This window comes from Prionailurus viverrinus, unplaced genomic scaffold (assembly GCF_022837055.1).
Source record: "Prionailurus viverrinus isolate Anna unplaced genomic scaffold, UM_Priviv_1.0 scaffold_35, whole genome shotgun sequence".
In the NCBI taxonomy this organism is placed as follows: Eukaryota; Metazoa; Chordata; class Mammalia; order Carnivora; family Felidae; genus Prionailurus; species Prionailurus viverrinus.
The window spans coordinates 2,425,150-2,442,280 of record NW_025927605.1 but is presented as its reverse complement, the minus strand read 5'-3'; the positions used below and the strand labels follow the sequence as shown (position 1 = coordinate 2,442,280).

Below are 17,131 nucleotides of genomic sequence, written 5' to 3'. Positions count from 1 at the left end.
CTCACGTCCTCCCAGAGAAGAGAACGCTACGTCAAAGTACGTCCCCCGCGGCGCGCCGCGACGCAGAGCCCGACCAGGAGCTGCACACGCGCAGTCTGCTTCACTGAAGCCACATGAATGAGGCCCTGCCATCGCCAGAACTCAGTTCTCATTGGAGCGGAGAAAGTTCGAGGGCGGAGCGGGTTGTTTGGCGCCTGCGTCGTGCAGCTAGCGGCTGGCGAGCCGCGGCTTGGCTGGCGGGAGCGGCTGCAACACCGGTGCTGGAGCGACGATGCCGAGGGAAATCATCACCCTACAGTTGGGCCAGTGCGGCAATCAGAGTGAGCGAACCTCCGGCCCCTCCACTAGTCAGGTTCCTTAGATTCTATGGGATCTCACTGCGGGATCCTGGACTCCATCCGCCCTTCCCACAATCGTAGTTTTCCAAAGGCGGGACATGCCTGACCCAGTGTCCAGTTGCCCAACCCTGAGGGGCCCTCCCCTCCCAGTCGCTGGCGTACAGCCCTTTCCTCTGACATGGGAGACTCGCGAGCGCTCAGTCCCCCAGTTTCTGGTTGGAATCTGCCCAGACCCAGACGTCCTCTTTCTCGCCCGTCCGCCCCTCCCCCCCTACCAGTTGGGTTCGAGTTCTGGAAACAACTGTGCGCTGAGCATGGTATCAGCCCCGAGGGCATCGTGGAGGAGTTCGCCACCGAGGGCACTGACCGCAAGGACGTCTTTTTCTACCAGGTGCTCCCAGCGACTTTGCCAGCCCCCCCACCCCCCACGCGCCCCCACAGTGGCCCCGGGGGGCCTGAGGGAAGGGCAGGGGCTTGGTACCAGGAAACCCTCTGGGCAAAGGAGTCAGGGCGGCTGGCTTGAGGAGGGAGGACAGGCAGGAGCCAGAGTTGGGAGGATGGAGGACTGGGCCTTAGCTGACTGGACCACCCTGCTGGTCTCCCCTTGACAGGCAGACGATGAGCACTACATCCCCAGGGCCGTGCTGCTGGACCTGGAGCCCCGGGTGATCCACTCCATCCTCAACTCCCCCTATGCCAAGCTCTACAACCCAGAGAACATCTACCTGTCAGAGCATGGAGGAGGGGCTGGCAACAACTGGGCCAGTGGATTCTCGCAGGTCATTTGCTATTCCCTGGCAGAAGCCACAACTCCCTTCCTGTGTGAGGGCAGGCGGTATGACTTGCCAGAGAGAGAAGAAACCAGATCAAGGATGTAGGAGTAGTCGAGCGAGAGAGAGAGATGGCTGAGGGGAGTTCTTTTTTCTAAGTCAATATGGTTAAGACTGCACTTGGCTAGTGCTGTGTGCCAGGTCATACTAAGTGCTTTACATGTAACTTACTTAACCCTCCCAACAACCCTAAAGATAGGTATTATAGGTTCGCAGTCTCTTATCTCCTTTTTCAGATTCTAAAAAACTCTGAAACCAAAACATGATTTATAACTTGTTTAGTAGCAAAACCAAATCTCAGGGCACCTGGCTGGCTCAGTCAGTAGAGCATGTGACTCTTGATCTTGGGGTTGTGAGTTCAAGCCCTACTTTGGGTGTAGAGATTACTTAAAAATAAAATCTTAAAAAAAAAAAATCTCAGTGAAGACAGGCTATTTTATAGTTTTTATCTAACTTGTCATTACTTATACATTTCATTGCAGAAATATTAATACATTTGATTAGCACACACCAGATACCCACTGGCATTTTACTTAACATACATCATACGTACCATATTACCTTTTTAGAATTGGAAATATTTGAATTCTGAAACATAGCTGGCCCCAAGAATTTTAAATAAGGGACTGAGGAGTTGTATCACCTTCATTATTCAGATGAGGAAACTGAGTAACCTGCCTAAAGTAACCTGCCCAGAGTCATTTGGTTAAATAAAACTAGACCTAATACATGAATCCAAGCAGCGTGGATGTTGAGCATCTGCTCATACCCACTGTACTATATTGCCCCTCAGTGCAAATAACAAGCAGGGCCACTGTGCTCCAAAAAAGGACTTTTATGTTCTATAAGGACAATTCAAGGTGGCTATTCTGAGGTCAGAGTCCTTGTCCCATGGTCCTGTCCCACTCTGATACTCCCCATGTCTGTACAGGGAGAGAAGATCCACGAGGACATTTTTGATATCATAGATCGGGAGGCAGATGGCAGTGACAGTCTAGAGGTGAGTGTCTTAGGAATGCTGGTGGGAGCTGTCAGAGGGAAGGCTTCACAACACCCTTTAGAAGCCACCTGTTAAGTACAAGACCTACCCATGTACCCTTTGCACTGGACAGAAGTCTCTAGGCTTTGCTGGACACAAGGCAGAGTCTCCTGAGCTGTATGTGTGGGGTAAGGGAAGTGGAGGAGAGGGCTTGGGAAAATGGGAGTCCAAGAAATTGTAGGATGGGTCCAGTCTGAAATCCAGTACCTAGACACTGACTGCACCTTCCCCCTGTAGGGTTTCGTGCTGTGTCACTCCATTGCTGGGGGGACAGGCTCTGGCCTGGGCTCCTACCTCTTAGAACGACTGAATGACAGGTAAGTCTGTGTTTTAAGGGGCAGGAAGGACTTGGTTTCCCAAGTAACTGGGAGGCCCTCCAGATACACCTTCCTATTTGCTGGAGCAATGAAAAGGCCCTTCTGTTAACTCCTGTAGTGAGAAAGAGAAGATAAAATAACCAAGAACCTGATCACACTCTGAGTGGTTGGATCCAGAGCCTAGAATCTAAGCCCTAGATGAAGAGATGAAGAAGGTTCAGGGGGTATGGCTGGTTTAGTTAGAACCCTAGGTCCTAAGATTGTCTCTGCCGTTCCTTCCCCCTTTGGGGTTGCAGACTTCCAAAAGTCAACTCTTCTTTCTCTGCTGATCCTGTGTCCCACCCCAATTTCGCCATTTAGATTTCACTGCTTTCTGACTGTTGTGAGCCCCATGTTTACTAAGCCTCCAGTCTCTTGCCCTGACCCTCTCCTCTCAACCCCACTAGGTACCCCAAGAAGCTGGTGCAGACATACTCAGTGTTTCCCAACCAGGACGAAATGAGTGATGTGGTGGTCCAGCCCTACAATTCCCTGCTCACGCTAAAGAGGCTGACCCAGAACGCAGACTGTGTGGTGCGTCCTGGATTCTGCCATTCTCCAGTGCCAACCCCCTTGTCTATTTCATCATTTTCCTACATTTAAAAAGTCTATTTTGAGCCCTTCTGTGCCTCAGTCTTGTGCCACTGCCTTTTGGATGGGTCTTCCTGGCCATGAAGCACCAAGGAAATTAAGCTTCAGAGCCCAGATTCAGGCAGAGCTCCTGTCCTTTCTGTCCCCATAAATCTGTCACCCTCTTCTGTCCCCCAGGTGGTACTGGACAACACAGCCCTGAACCGGATCGCCACAGACCGCCTGCACATCCAGAACCCATCCTTCTCCCAGATCAACCAGCTGGTGAGCCCCTGCTCCCGGACTGGAAACCCTCCTTACTGGAGTGCCATCTGGGGAAGGGAGGCCCCGCCCCAGGCCAAGGCCCATGACCCGGCACCCCCGTCCCCAGGTGTCCACCATCATGTCAGCCAGCACCACCACCCTGCGCTACCCTGGCTACATGAACAACGACCTCATCGGCCTCATCGCCTCGCTCATCCCCACTCCTCGACTCCACTTCCTCATGACCGGCTACACCCCGCTCACCACGGACCAGTCGGTAGGAGCAGCCCCAGCAGGCCCTGGCCTAGCCTTTCTGTCCCCCTGCTGCGCCCTCCAGGAGCCGCTCTTTGTAGCCCCAGAGGCTCTGTGCTCAGGGACAGGCACAGACCGTCCAGCTCCGTGCTGACTTGTTCTCCTCTTCCCTACACCCCTGGCTCCCTGTAGGGCCCGGGCTATGTGGGGTCTGCTGATGCTCCCGCACAGGGGCATGACCTTGCTGAGCTGAGGAGGGCCGAGATTCCTGGTCCTGCAGCCAAGGCTCAGTGTACACCTGAATCTCAAGATGCCTCCCAGAGAGACCATCCTAACCTGAGTCTGATGGGGGTCAGCCATTGGACCGTGCCCTGAGTGCTGGCCTGGTCCCCGTGGCCCGCTCTCCCCTCAGGTGGCCAGCGTGAGGAAGACCACAGTCCTGGATGTCATGAGGCGGCTGCTGCAGCCCAAGAACGTGATGGTGTCCACGGGCCGGGATCGCCAGACCAACCATTGCTACATCGCCATCCTCAACATCATCCAGGGGGAGGTGGACCCCACCCAGGTAGGTGAGGCCCCTTCGTGCCACCCCCGGAACCCACGGGGGTAGAGGAGAGGCTACCACCACCACTGTTGTGTCCACCCCTCCCCGCTAGGTCCACAAGAGTCTGCAGAGGATCCGAGAGCGGAAGTTGGCCAACTTCATCCCCTGGGGCCCTGCCAGCATCCAGGTGGCCCTGTCAAGGAAGTCTCCCTACCTGCCTTCGGCCCACCGGGTCAGTGGGCTCATGATGGCCAACCACACCAGCATCTCCTCGGTGAGGCTTAACGGTTTGCACCTGTCTTCCCATACGCACTTTCCTGGTTGGGCCTCACCTCTCCACATCCTTGCTGCCCCTGCTTCCAGGTCTCTTAATGTGCAGATTGCCCAGCACTGGTTCCCTGGCTCTCTAGGCCATATTGTTACTTTATGTTCTTTGTGACCCCTGCTTTCTGCACACACCAAGCTCTTCGAGCGGACCTGTCGCCAGTATGACAAGCTGCGGAAGCGGGAGGCCTTCCTGGAGCAGTTCCGCAAGGAGGACATCTTCAAGGAGAACTTTGATGAGCTGGACACGTCCAGGGAGGTTGTGCAGCAGCTCATCGACGAGTATCATGCGGCCACGCGGCCAGACTACATCTCCTGGGGCTCCCAGGAGCAGTGAGTCCCCCAGGACCAGGACCTTGTCTGCCTTACTGGTTGGTCCAGGCCCCGCCTGACTGACCACACCCTCAGAGCACAGATCAGGGACCTCACACATCTCTTCCTCATAAATACACATGCACGTACTCTGTATTGGCCTGGGGACACGTTTCTGTCTCCTCTGATGAGACTAGTTATGTTTAATAAAGCACTGGACATAAATGAAGTTACTGGTTTTCTGAAGGCCTGTAGATGTGGGGAAGGGGGTAGTGCCTGTTCTTTCCCCTATTTCCAGCCTCTTCAACTCTGAGCAAATGCCTCCCCTAGCTTTTCCTTCTCCTTCCTCATTTTGGAGAACATAGGTGGTGTCTACCCATGTGAGACATGCCTTCCCAGGGTAAGAAGGCCAACAGATATTACCTTACTCTTACTGACATTCTGGGTCCCAGGTCCCTCCCACCCTTCCCTGTATCAGGTGACCAATCTGCCAGTTTCATGTTCCCACATCAGAGTGTCCTGCTAATCATCATAGCAAGCAGGCCTGCAGTTACCACCCCCACCGCCAGGCCTGGGCAAGCAGTAGAGTTGATCCAAGTGCCTTTAATCTTGTAAGCAGGGTATGCCAGAGAACCAGTCCAAGAAAGCCACTGGGCAGGCAGCTGGAGTCTAGGACAATCAACTCCTGAGACCAAACCCAAAGCCTAGACTCTAAGCAGGGCCCGAAGTGGGCCCATAACTAAGGCTCCATAATTCTGTTTACAGGTGGTCTACAGAGCCCTCCCACTTCTTGTGGAAAACTGCAGGGAAGTAGTAAATATATAGTGACCTAAATGTTCAGAATCAAAAGGGCAAAGCAGGTTGTCCCTAGATCATGGTGGATTGTCAGGGCCCCTCTTAGGCCTTTATGCACCCTAAGGGTGAGGTTTGGGGAATAATAGCAAACATGCACGTGGACACTCCACATTATTTTGTTCAATCCTCATGACAACTCTATGAAGTGACAGATGTTATTAGTATTGTTTTATAAACAAGGAAACTAAGACTAACCATAGTTAATGTACCAAGTCACCCACCTGGTAAATGACAGAGTTGGAGTCCAATCCTGATTTGACTGGCATCAGTATCCCTGTCCATTGCATGTCCTGCCTTTTATTTTTTTATTTATTTTTTTTTAAATTTTTTTTTTCAACGTTTATTTATTTTTGGGACAGAGAGAGACAGAGCATGAACGGGGGAGGGGCAGAGAGAGAGGGAGACACAGAATCGGAAACAGGCTCCAGGCTCCGAGCCATCAGCCCAGAGCCTGACGCGGGGCTCGAACTCACAGACCGCGAGATCGTGACCTGGCCGAAGTCGGACGCTTAACCGACTGCGCCACCAGGCGCCCCTGTCCTGCCTTTTATGATATCTTTTGGGTTAGTGTAGAATCCCATCTCTGAGGTCTTTTGGAGCCATTGGATGAGTGCATGGTTGTCAGAGAATGTGAGGACTTTGAACACCTGTGCAGACAGGGCAGGTGCAGTCTCTCTGGGTTGGTGGGACTGTCAGCCTCAAGTTGCTTCAGATATACCTGTTAAGTGTCCCCATCACCCATGTCAGGGTAGCTGGGGATCTGTGCCTGCATTCTCATTACTGTCACCAGCAGCATGCTTGGCCAAAGCCAGAGGGCCAGCCCAGTGGATCAGAAGGATTCGGGCTGGCAGAGCTCAGCATACAGGTGAAGGACCAGCCCAAGAAGGTGACTGTGAGTCCCTACAGAGGCTGAAGATTACCCAGAATCAGTATTCTTAATTTGGGCAAATTAAGATCTTTTTCTTCTTGTTCATTGTTGGCCTGAGGACACACTTTTCCTTCCATGAACCTATTTATCTTTAATAAAGCTTTGACGTATGAACAGTGAGCAACATTTAGGCCTAACCCTTATGAACAAAAGTGATGGATGGGCAGGGAATGGGCAGTCAGAGGCTAGGCTCTGGGCTGCCTGATGGGTGGCAGGGAGACCATAAGCCTGTCACCACCACAAAGCATGAGCTTGTCACTTGCAGTTGCCAGGCCTCTCCTGAGTCAGCCTGGTCAGTGTCAACCAGCTGCCTGTCGTCTGAGCAGAGAGAGGGTGACTTCAGGGAAAACCGGCGTGCACCTGGTGCCTTCTCGGCTCCACCTCTGGCCCCTGCACCACTGGGCACCCTGCCTTGCTCCTTTCTCCCTTTACAACCCCTGCCCCAGATGAGAAACCTTTCATCACCTGGGGTATTTGTATGAGTGACTCATGCTGAGTAGGGGTCATGCGTGCTGGCAAAGGTAAAAGGCTGCTATATGTGAATCGTTGGCTAGACCCCTCCAGGCCACAAGCCCAGGGCCTGCCTTCCTTTGCCAGACCCAGTTAAAGGGCGTGAGCCCCAGGGGGAGGAAGCACCAGCTAGCCCAGAGTAGAGTTTTCTATCACCAACCCAGAGGGGTAAATACCCTGTGCAGGGGGTCCTCCCTGGAAAGAAGAGCTGGATCTGCAAAGTTGCCTCCTTCTGACGGCTGAGTGCCAGGCACTAGGAGCACAGACACACCTCAATGCCAGCTTCAAAGCCAGGCCCCTCCCCCAAGGCTATTTCCAGATCACCCATCACCCCACACCAACGCAGCCCCTCCCGGTTCTTGGCCAGTGGCAAACCCCAAAGTATGTCAAGTAGAGGGCAGCGAAGAGGCCAGGTGGAAAGGGAGGAAAGCCTCTGGGAATCAGGGCAGCAGGTGGTGCTGGTGGTGAAAAATCCCTGTGGTCCGAGAGACTGCAAACCACAGAAGTAACTGTCCTGATGAGACACAAGCTGCAGTAAAGCTGGAGAGAGAATGAAGGCTCATGCACAGAACAGGAACCTCTTTTTGACTAAGCAAAATTAGAGAAAATCAGCCATTTCAAGGTAATATTCCCAGAATTCCCATGTGATGTGACTCAGGGACAGATATATCTAATATCAGGAAGCACTTTATAATAAAAGTAGAGTGGGGTAAACGAATCTGGGACTTAGGACTGTCACTTTGGAAAAGCGTACCAGGATGAGGTGAAGAGGTTATGAGCACAAGAGTGGGTTGGGAGCTCACAGTAAGCACAGATGCCCCACAGGGTGGGTGAGTCAGTCCAGTAAGTCTCATCTGTGGTCGCTACTGGTCACACGCATGCTCCATCTCCCTAGAAAGGGGCTGTCTGTGGTGGAGACTCAACTGAAATCCAACATCAGTACACCTTCCAGCAACGCTCACCTCCACCACTTGCTCACTTTCCATTCCCTCTTGGGTACCTTAAGCAGGTAAGGGGCTGCCCTAGGAAAGTAACAGGAACATTTTACATTGATGTTCTGATTTACTAATCCATCATTTGTAAGTTTTAGTGAAATTCCCTAGGATCTGATCACTGCAACGTGAATTGGTAAAATTGAGTTCCTTGCAAAGCTATAGGCTCTGTCACTCAGGGTCTAACACCCCCATGAGACCCAGCTGGAAATACTCTCCTCAGATCTCCAGCATTGCTATAGTAGTGACCGTGGCCATCGACTCTAGAAGCAGGCAATTTATCTCTCTATCCCTCAAATCCATTGTGATTTTTTTTTTTTGAGGAACAAGAACCAAGTTTTTTATTTGTTCATTTCTTGCATTTGAAGTATTCCTTGATAACATCCTTGGCCTGAGACTCTTTGCCATAGTCCTTAACCACCGCACAGCTGCAACCAACCGCTTTAGGGGTTTTTCTCTGTCAACTTTACAGAAGCCTACCCTTTCCCCACCAACCTTAATTAGGTTGATTTAGTGTTCAGCACAGAGCGCCTCCACCAGCCTCCTACATATAGGCTCATCACAGTTGGATGCAACAAAGACGGGCTTGGTGCTTGTCTAAGGCTTTGGCAGCTTCGTGAATTCCATGTGCTAGGCCATCAATTCCACGTGCTAGGCCGTCGTGGATGAGGGCGGTCTTTGACACCTCTTCTAAACCAGTATGAATGGCCATTACACCTCCAGCAGCAATTCTTCCTCTGCCACAGGGGTGGGGGACCCAGGGGGTTACAGGTGGAGACGAACCTTGACTGCACCCGAGCCTCCGCCTACGCGAGACTCAGTGGTGCAGGGAAAGAGGTGTTATGAATTAATAGGGTGACCAACTCATCCTGGTTTTAGCACTGAAAGTTCTGAGTCTCAAGACCCCCCTCAAATTTGGTTTTAACTAAAACTTCCACGTTCCCTCAGTCCTGAGAAAACTGGGATGGTGGGTCACCCTAAATTAAAGAACTCCACAGAGAATGATCGGACAATCTTGAAGCAGTATATATGAATGATCAGGGCTGAGTTAAGGTCCAGTAGACACTTGCTAATTAATTAAGCAAGCAATTATTGAAAATAGAGACCAAGTTGCTCATTAAGCTTCATAGTGAATGCCTAAGGGGATTTCCAATTTTATTTGGGGTAGGGAATATAGTCTATAATATAATTAATTTATATGAAATATATACCATATGTTAATAATATAATCTATGCATGTGATCATATATTGTATTATTCTGATTTTTTTAAATTAAGTATGCTCCACGCCCAACATGGGGCTTGAACTCACCACCCTGAGATTATGAGTCTCATGTAGTCTCATGCTCTACTGACTGAGCCGGCTAGGTGCCCCTGTTATTCTGTTTTTTTAATTAAATGTCTGGGGGAACCTGAGTGACTAGGTTGGTTAAGCATTTCCTTTTTTTTTTTTTTTAACATTTTATTTATTTGAAAGAGAGAGAGCGTGAGTAGAGGGGGGCAGAGAGAGAGAGAGAGAGAGAGAGAACCTCAAGCAGGCTCCACACCCAGCACAGAGTCCATTACTGGCCTTATCCAACGACCCTGGGATCATGACCTGAGCCAAAATCAATAGTCGCCTGCTCAATCAACTGAGCCACCTAGGCGCCCCAAGTGTCTTACTCTTGATTTGGGCTCAGGTCATGATCTCATGGTTCATGGGATAGAGCCCAGCATCAGACTCTGTGATGACAGCATGGAGCCTGCTTGGGACTCTCTCTCCCTCTCTTTCTGCCCCTCCCTTGCTCTCTCTCTCTCAAAATAAATAAATAAACAATAAATAAATTAATTAAATGTCTCAAAATATAAGTTGTCCAATTTTAAGTGCTACATGTAAAATATAATACAAAATAATATTGAAATCATTATTGAGCGTTTAATATACACCAAGAACTGTTCTAGGCACATTATATATATGAGCTCATTTAATTTTGACAACTCTATAGATAGGTACTGTCTTATCCCGATTTTTACAAACAAGGAAACTGAAGCTCAGGGTCACGCAGCTGGGAAGTGGTCCTTCCCTCCCTGGAAAGAGAAAACTCAGGAAGAGATGCATTAACTGCCAGATATATGGTAGGCTGTCAGCCGCAGGAGGGAAGGGGCTCTTTTGTGACATTCTGGAAGCAGGACAGGGGGCCAGTGGAGGGAACGACAAAGGGGAAGGTTGCAGCTCCACAGAAGGAAAAACATCCACGGGATTGCTGCTGTCCTCAGGTAGAATGAGCAGTCACATGGGCCATGAGTCCCCCTCCACTGAATTCAGTCAAGCAAATTCTACATGATGACTCTCGCCTGGAATGGACGGATCCTAGGAGATGGATGAAGTGACCTTTTTTTTCTTTAATTTTTTTTTTTAATCTTTATTTTTGAGAGACAGAGCACGAGCCGGGGAGGAACACAGAGAGAGGGAGACACAGAATCTGAAGCAGGTTCCAGGCTCTGAGCTGTCAGCACAGAGCCCGACGCGGGGCTTGAACTCACAAACCGCGAGATCATGACCTGAGCTGAAGTCGGACTCTTAACCCACTGAGCCACCCGGATGCCCCTGAGGTGACCTTTAATATGCCTTCTGGTCTTAAGGATTTAGGCATTTCTTGGAAACCAATATCCTTTATAATAAAGCATATTCATTCTTAAAACAAATTTATCAAGGTCTGCTGTGTGCCTGAACCTTTTCCAGGAACTGGGGATTACCTAGGTGTAGAAGTTAAGATTGTGAATCTCAGAAAATTCACAGCCTAAGACATCTATGCAGCAAAGTGGCAGCTGAAGTGGTAAGCACACATCAGTGGGATCACAACAGTGTACTGTTCTCAGTAAATATTTATTGAGTGTTTGCAAGAATGAAAGGCTATGGGAGGCCAGGGTGGGAGTCACACAGAGGAGCGATCATTTGACAGGGTCTTGAGTTCTGAGGGAAGCTTTCCAAGCGGAGACATAAGAGAAGGTAGGGGGACTAACATGTGCTGAGGCCCAGGCTAGCAGGGAAGCATGAGATGGACTTGACCTCTCTTCTGCAGCTCAAGCATCCCCTTCCTGTCGACTGGGGAAGGGAAGCTCACACCAGGCAAATGAGGCCACCAGGACCCACCTGGGGCTCACGGAAGGCCAAAGACAGAGAAAAGGGGTTACAACCCAACCCAGGTATGAAGAAGGCTTCCCAGAGACAACCTAGCAAGGCCTTGTATGCAGGGAAGCAGTTAATGTGTTGACATTCAGAAGGAAAAGCACCTGGGAGGGCAAGGAGGCCTAGAAACAGGACAGTGGGTTCTGGAAACTGCAAAGGCCCAGAAGGTGCATTTGGGGGAGCAACAGAGGACAAGGTCAGGTTGATACTCCAAGACCAGACAGGTCACGCAGGGCCTTTTATGCTATGTAGAGTTTGGACTTTATTCTCTGAACAAAGGGGAACCCTGAAGGCCAACTGGGAAGCTACAGCCACCAGCCCGCCCCTTCTGGACTTTTCACCCAAAATGACACTGCACTCTGCCCCCACCCCCTGCTTTCTATTCCCTCCTGTTCTCTAACTCTTTCTGCAAACCAGTATTTAGCAGAATCTGATATCAGAACTCTAGCTCATGTTCTGCTCCCTCCTGAAGGTGGGTTCTTGGACGCTGTTGCCCACACTGATGGCCTGCTCTTTATCATTCTGTTCTCAGGCACCATAGCCTGCCCTGCCCTGTCCTGAGGTGCCCTAGACCGGCTCTGCTCAGCAGACTGCCTCTCTGTCTTCCCTGCCCCAAAGCCCTCACAGATCAGTCCGGACTGTGCATACTTGGGGCCTCCTCGCCAAGCTCAACTGCACCATTCCTCTTTCCGTCTCCAGTCCACCACATGCATAATTTCACGGTATTTTGTTAGCGTTATAATTGTATCTTTCTCATGTAATTTCCCTTTCTGAGCCTCTCAAATACAACCCCCTGTGTTCTATAGAATATTCAGCATTCTGGCAATAATTATGTTCCAACAAATAATAGATTTAAAAATATGTACCCTCTTCTTAACAGTTAACTCTGAAATATATTAAGAGAGGTTTTTTTGTTTTTTTGGTTCATTTTTGAAAGCAATCAAGACCTGTGGATATGAGGGGCACCTGGGTGGCTCAGTAGGTTGGGTGTCTGACTTCGGTTCAGGTCATGACCTCAGGTCATGAGTTTGAGCCCTGTGTCAGGCTCTGTGTTGACAGCTTGGAGCCTGGAGCCTGCTTCGGATTCTGTGTCTTTCTCTCTCTCTGCCCCTCCCCCACTTGTGCTCTGTCTCTCAAAAATGAATAAACGTTAAAAACATTTTTTAAAACGACACGTGGATATGAAACTTGGACCTTCTCTTTCTAAATGAAAAAAATATATGTTATATATATAATAAAATACATGTAAAAGGGAAACGGAGGGCATGACTCTAGCTACATGCTGATTTTCTTTTTTTAAATAAGGATAGATTGGCAGGAAAGTGCAAAGAAATGTACAGCAGGTCTCCCCCATGTTAACTTGCATGACTGTAGTACAATATCAAAGTCAGGAAATTGACACTGGTACAATCCACAGAGCACATGCAGGCTTCACCAGCCATATAGAGTTCACTTATTTGTATTTTATTACGTCTACCTTCCGTGACCACCGCTGTAATCAAGATACTTATTTGTACCAACAGTTCAAGACCCTCAACAGTCTCATCCCACACTTTAATATCCACACTCCCCTCCCTTCCCACAGCTTGATTTAAATATGAAAAAGTATTAAATGGAGCACAGAAAAAATGCTACAAGAAAATACACTGAAATGATTACCAGTAGATATTTGGATTGTGAGATAAAGCTTGATATATTTTTTATTTTATTTAAAATTTTTTCAGCTGTTTCTGTTTTTCTTCAGGGAGAATGTATTATTATTAATTTTTTAAAGATTTTTTTTGTTTAATCTTTATATCCAACGTGGGACTCGAACTCACAACCCTGAGATCAGGAGTCACACAGTCCACCAACTGAACCCACCAGGTGCCCTAAGAATGCATTACTTTTGTGAGAAACTTTCTTGAGAAGAATTTATAACATATATCCTAATGTTTACTTATAATAGTGTGATCCAACAAGTTTCAAATTGGAAAAAGATCTGGGGGATTTTAACTTGTCATATTAACTTAAAGTTTACTTTACCAGCAGATTGAAATACTCCCTTCTATTCCAGTGTACAATTTTCTCCATCTCCCATAGAGCAATTTAAGTAAAACACCCACCCATTGTTCGTAATTCTATCTTAGCCTGCCTTTAAAACGAAACTTGAACAATGTAAAACGACATTGTTTCCGTTATGTATTACTGCCTAAAATTCACTGTGAAACACAGAGGCATAGAACACTGATTTACTGTTTCTCTACGTTCTGTGAGTTGATTGGGCAATTCTTTTACTGGTCTCCTCTGGCTCACTTGGTCTATTACAGACGGCTGGAACAGCTGGAAAGTCCAAGTTGGCCTCATTCATATGTCTGGCAATTCGTGGTGGGTAGAGAGACTCAGCTCTCCTCCTCACAACCTCCCAACCTCCAGTGGACAAGACCCACTTCCTTGGATAGCAGTCCAGGATGGTGTTCCAAGAGGGCCAGGCCCAGTGCATAAGCACTGCCCTGCTACACTTGTATCATACATATTGGCCAAGACAAGTCTTAAGATCCAGCTCAGAATCAGTTCTGGAGGGAGCTGTACCAGGGCATGAACACTGGGAGGCAGAATTCATTAGGGCCATTGGTGCAACAATCTACCACAGTTATAAAGGCTGGCCCCTTTATAAGAATTTAAGCATGGATGAAAAAAAAAAAAAGATTGCTTTGGATTCAAAGGTAAGGTTAAGTAAGCATCATAAGGCAATTTCAAATCTGCATATAACTCTGATTCATTCAAGATAATAAAAAAGGCCAATTTCCCTGTCGCTAACTTAAGAACTAGTGCCTCATGAGCGAATTGCATAGTCTTGTTACACAATCAATTAATTTGCTGTTACATCCAGGTACACATCATGGCCTAAACTTCATAAACCTATTTCTATACGTAGAAAATAAAAGAGATAAGAACTTTTGTTTTCCTAACATCCTCCAAACATAATCTTGTTCTTTATTTTGAAAATGATTTATTGTTTAAAAATAAGTATTTGTGAGAAGTCTAATTCCCAAAAGTTATACATGAAACCAGCTTTTGCCTCAGGACTAATTTCTGCCAATATAGGAAATGTGAAAATGGGTACATTTAAAAAATTTTTTAATGAATACATGTCTTTTTTTAATATCTTTTTTAAAAATTAAAAAAAATTATTTTTTAGAGAGAGACAGACAGAGCACAAGTGGAGGAGGGGTAGAGAGAGAGGGAGACACAGAATCCAAAGTAGGCTCCAGGCTCTGAGCTGTCAGCACAGAGCCTGATGTGGGGCTTGAGCCCATGAACCGCGAGATCATGACCTGAACCAAAGCCGGACGCTTAACTGACTGAGCCACCCAGGTGTCCCTGAATACATTTCTTTGTTTCCTCAAAGCACTTGAGCAAATAAAACTTAAGATCCCACTGGGAATTTGGGGGATCAAATGTTTCAACCGATCTTGAGACTACAGTAGTTCCTCCGACATCTGCCATGATGCTTGTTTCATCACCTTGAAGATGCTCTCTCCGCGCCACACCTCTCGTTGGCTCTCTTCACTCCAGTCACTTCGGGCTTCCTCCAGGTCCTTCAACCACTCACACTCTGGCTTTCCAGCTTTCTCCACGTGTCTCCTCCTCTGGGATCTCTCCTCTTCACCCCACTTCCTTCATCTGGCTGGCTCCTTACTTAATCTCTAGGTCACTCAAGTGTCACTTCCAGTGAAGATTTCTGGCTTCTCCATAGATGTTCCACCAGCACCCTGTACTTTCTTTGCCATAAATGTCACCACACTTTATTATTTTATGTTTTCGCTTTTGTTTTTTTCTCCTTGAGGGCAAGGACTGACCTGTTCATGGCTGTATCTCTAGTGTCTGACACATGCTGGGAATTCAAAAACATCCCCCAAAGGAACGTAAATATCAAGCAGAAAGAAAACTACAAAGAGGGCGCTCTGGGTAGCCACATTCACATACTCAAGATTATGTACTTTACCTATAGGTGAGCCTGTCAAGTCTTGACTCATAGTCTACTTACTCTTATTTTATTTTTTTAATTTTACTTATTTACTTTTAAGAGAGAGAGAAGCAGAGAGAGAGCGGGAGAATCTCAAGCAGGCTCCATGCTGTCAGCCCAGAGCCTGATGTGGGGCTCGATCTCACAAACCCAAGATCATGACCTGAGCTGAAATCAATAGTTGGATGCTTAACTGACGGAGTCACGCAGGCATCCCTACTTACTCTTATTTGAAACAAAAGCCTAACCTGTTTAGATGTATGAATTCCTAGACCAACACAAATTTGCAAGGAGAAAGGAGAGGGGTACTAGGGACCTTAAAATAAAAGCAGTTAGGACCAGGGCTGTTGCCCTGATAAGGAAAAAAGAGACAGAAAAATGACAAAAAGCCATAAGGAAAGGATCATCTAGCTTAAGGGTGAACATATCTCCAAAGAAGTCTTTGGGCAGCTCAGCCAGATAGCAAAGGCTGGTGTTCATGCCCATGCCTTGAGTCAACGAGAAAAGATTGAATTTCATTCTGTGTATTCCACTTAAGAAAAGAAAGGAGTAAAGAATGCATTTTACAAATATTCCCACCAAAAATAATTTTTAAAGTGTTTTCTTTTCTTTTTAGGATTTTGCTTTTAAGTAATCAATCTCTACACCCAACATGGAGCTCGAACTCACAACCCCGAGATTTAACGTCACATGCTACTGACCAAATCAGCCAAGTGCCCCCAAAATAATTTTTAAATGTTTTAAGTTATGAAATCTAGAGAGATAAGCTGGTTATCTGGGAAACTCGCTTATCTACGTGGAAAATCTTTTTTTTTTCCTGATAAAAAGGTAACAATGGTTAAAAATAATAGTAAAAGAATGAAGGGTTACTGCTTTTCCACTGGAAGAGAGTAGTGACCTTCTTCAGAGATACCTGCACTCTGTTCCTGCCCTCCTAGCAATTACCCCACTATATTTCTTTAAATACATTTTTTAATCTTTTTATTTATTTTTGAAGGAGATAGAGAGAGAGAGACAGAGCATGAGCGGGGGAGGAACAGAGAGAGAGGGAGACACAGAATTCGAAGCAGGCTCCAGGCTCTAAGCTGTCAGCACAGAGCCTGATACGGGGTTCACACCCACAAAGTGTGAGATCATGACCTGAGCTGAAGTCGGACACTCAACCGACTGAGCCACCCAGGCTCCCCCCACTATATTTCTTTAAAAAAATTTTTTCTAATGTTTATTTTTGAGATAGAGAGACAGAGAGACAGAGACAGAGTGCCAGCAGGGGGGAGGCAGAGAAAGAGGGACACACAAAATCTGAGGCAGGCTCCAGGCTCCGAGCTGTTAGCCCAGAGGGCTTGAACTCACACATGGCGAGATCATGACCTGAGCCAAAGTCAGACTCTTAACCGACTGAGGTATCCAGGTACCCCATACCCCACTATATTTCAATTAATGGTTGACTTCCCTGTCTTCCCCACTGGCCTATGCATTTCTTGTGGGCTGGGACAACATCTTTTATCTCTGTATCCCTGATATCTACCACAGGTCCTAGTACATTGTAGGTGTTCAACAAACATTTGTTGGACAAATGAAGAATGATGTCAAGGATGTGGCTTCCCTTCCCTGCCTTTCCTTTAACAAGAAGACATTAAAAGACTTGCCACACAAGGGGCACCCAGCTGGCTCAGTTGGTAGAGCATGTGACTCTGGGTCTTGGGATTGTAAATTCGAGCCCCGTGTTGGGTGTAGAGATTACTTAAAAATAAAATCTTTTTTTTTTAATGTTTATTTTAAGAGAGAGAGAGACAGAGAATGAGTGGGGGAGGGGCAGAGAGAGAGGGAGACACAGAA

General features: G+C 47.7%; 1 protein-coding gene and 1 pseudogene across 1 annotated transcript; one reads left to right on the top strand and one right to left on the bottom strand.

Moving 5' to 3' along the window:
* The first annotated feature begins 76 nt into the window (after window positions 1-76).
* Window positions 77-5,058, top strand: LOC125158425 (tubulin gamma-1 chain). The gene is made up of 11 exons (XM_047845460.1): window positions 77-320; window positions 617-729; window positions 950-1,117; window positions 2,100-2,168; window positions 2,445-2,524; window positions 2,971-3,097; window positions 3,332-3,418; window positions 3,525-3,674; window positions 4,062-4,214; window positions 4,306-4,467; window positions 4,657-5,058. The coding sequence occupies exons 1-11, from the start codon at window positions 272-274 to the stop codon at window positions 4,852-4,854; spliced, it is 1,356 nt and encodes a 451-aa protein (XP_047701416.1). The 5' UTR covers window positions 77-271; the 3' UTR covers window positions 4,855-5,058.
* A 3,370-nt stretch (window positions 5,059-8,428) lies between these two features.
* Window positions 8,429-15,133, bottom strand: LOC125158686 (40S ribosomal protein S12-like; annotated as a pseudogene).
* Between the last annotated feature and the right edge of the window lie 1,998 nt (window positions 15,134-17,131).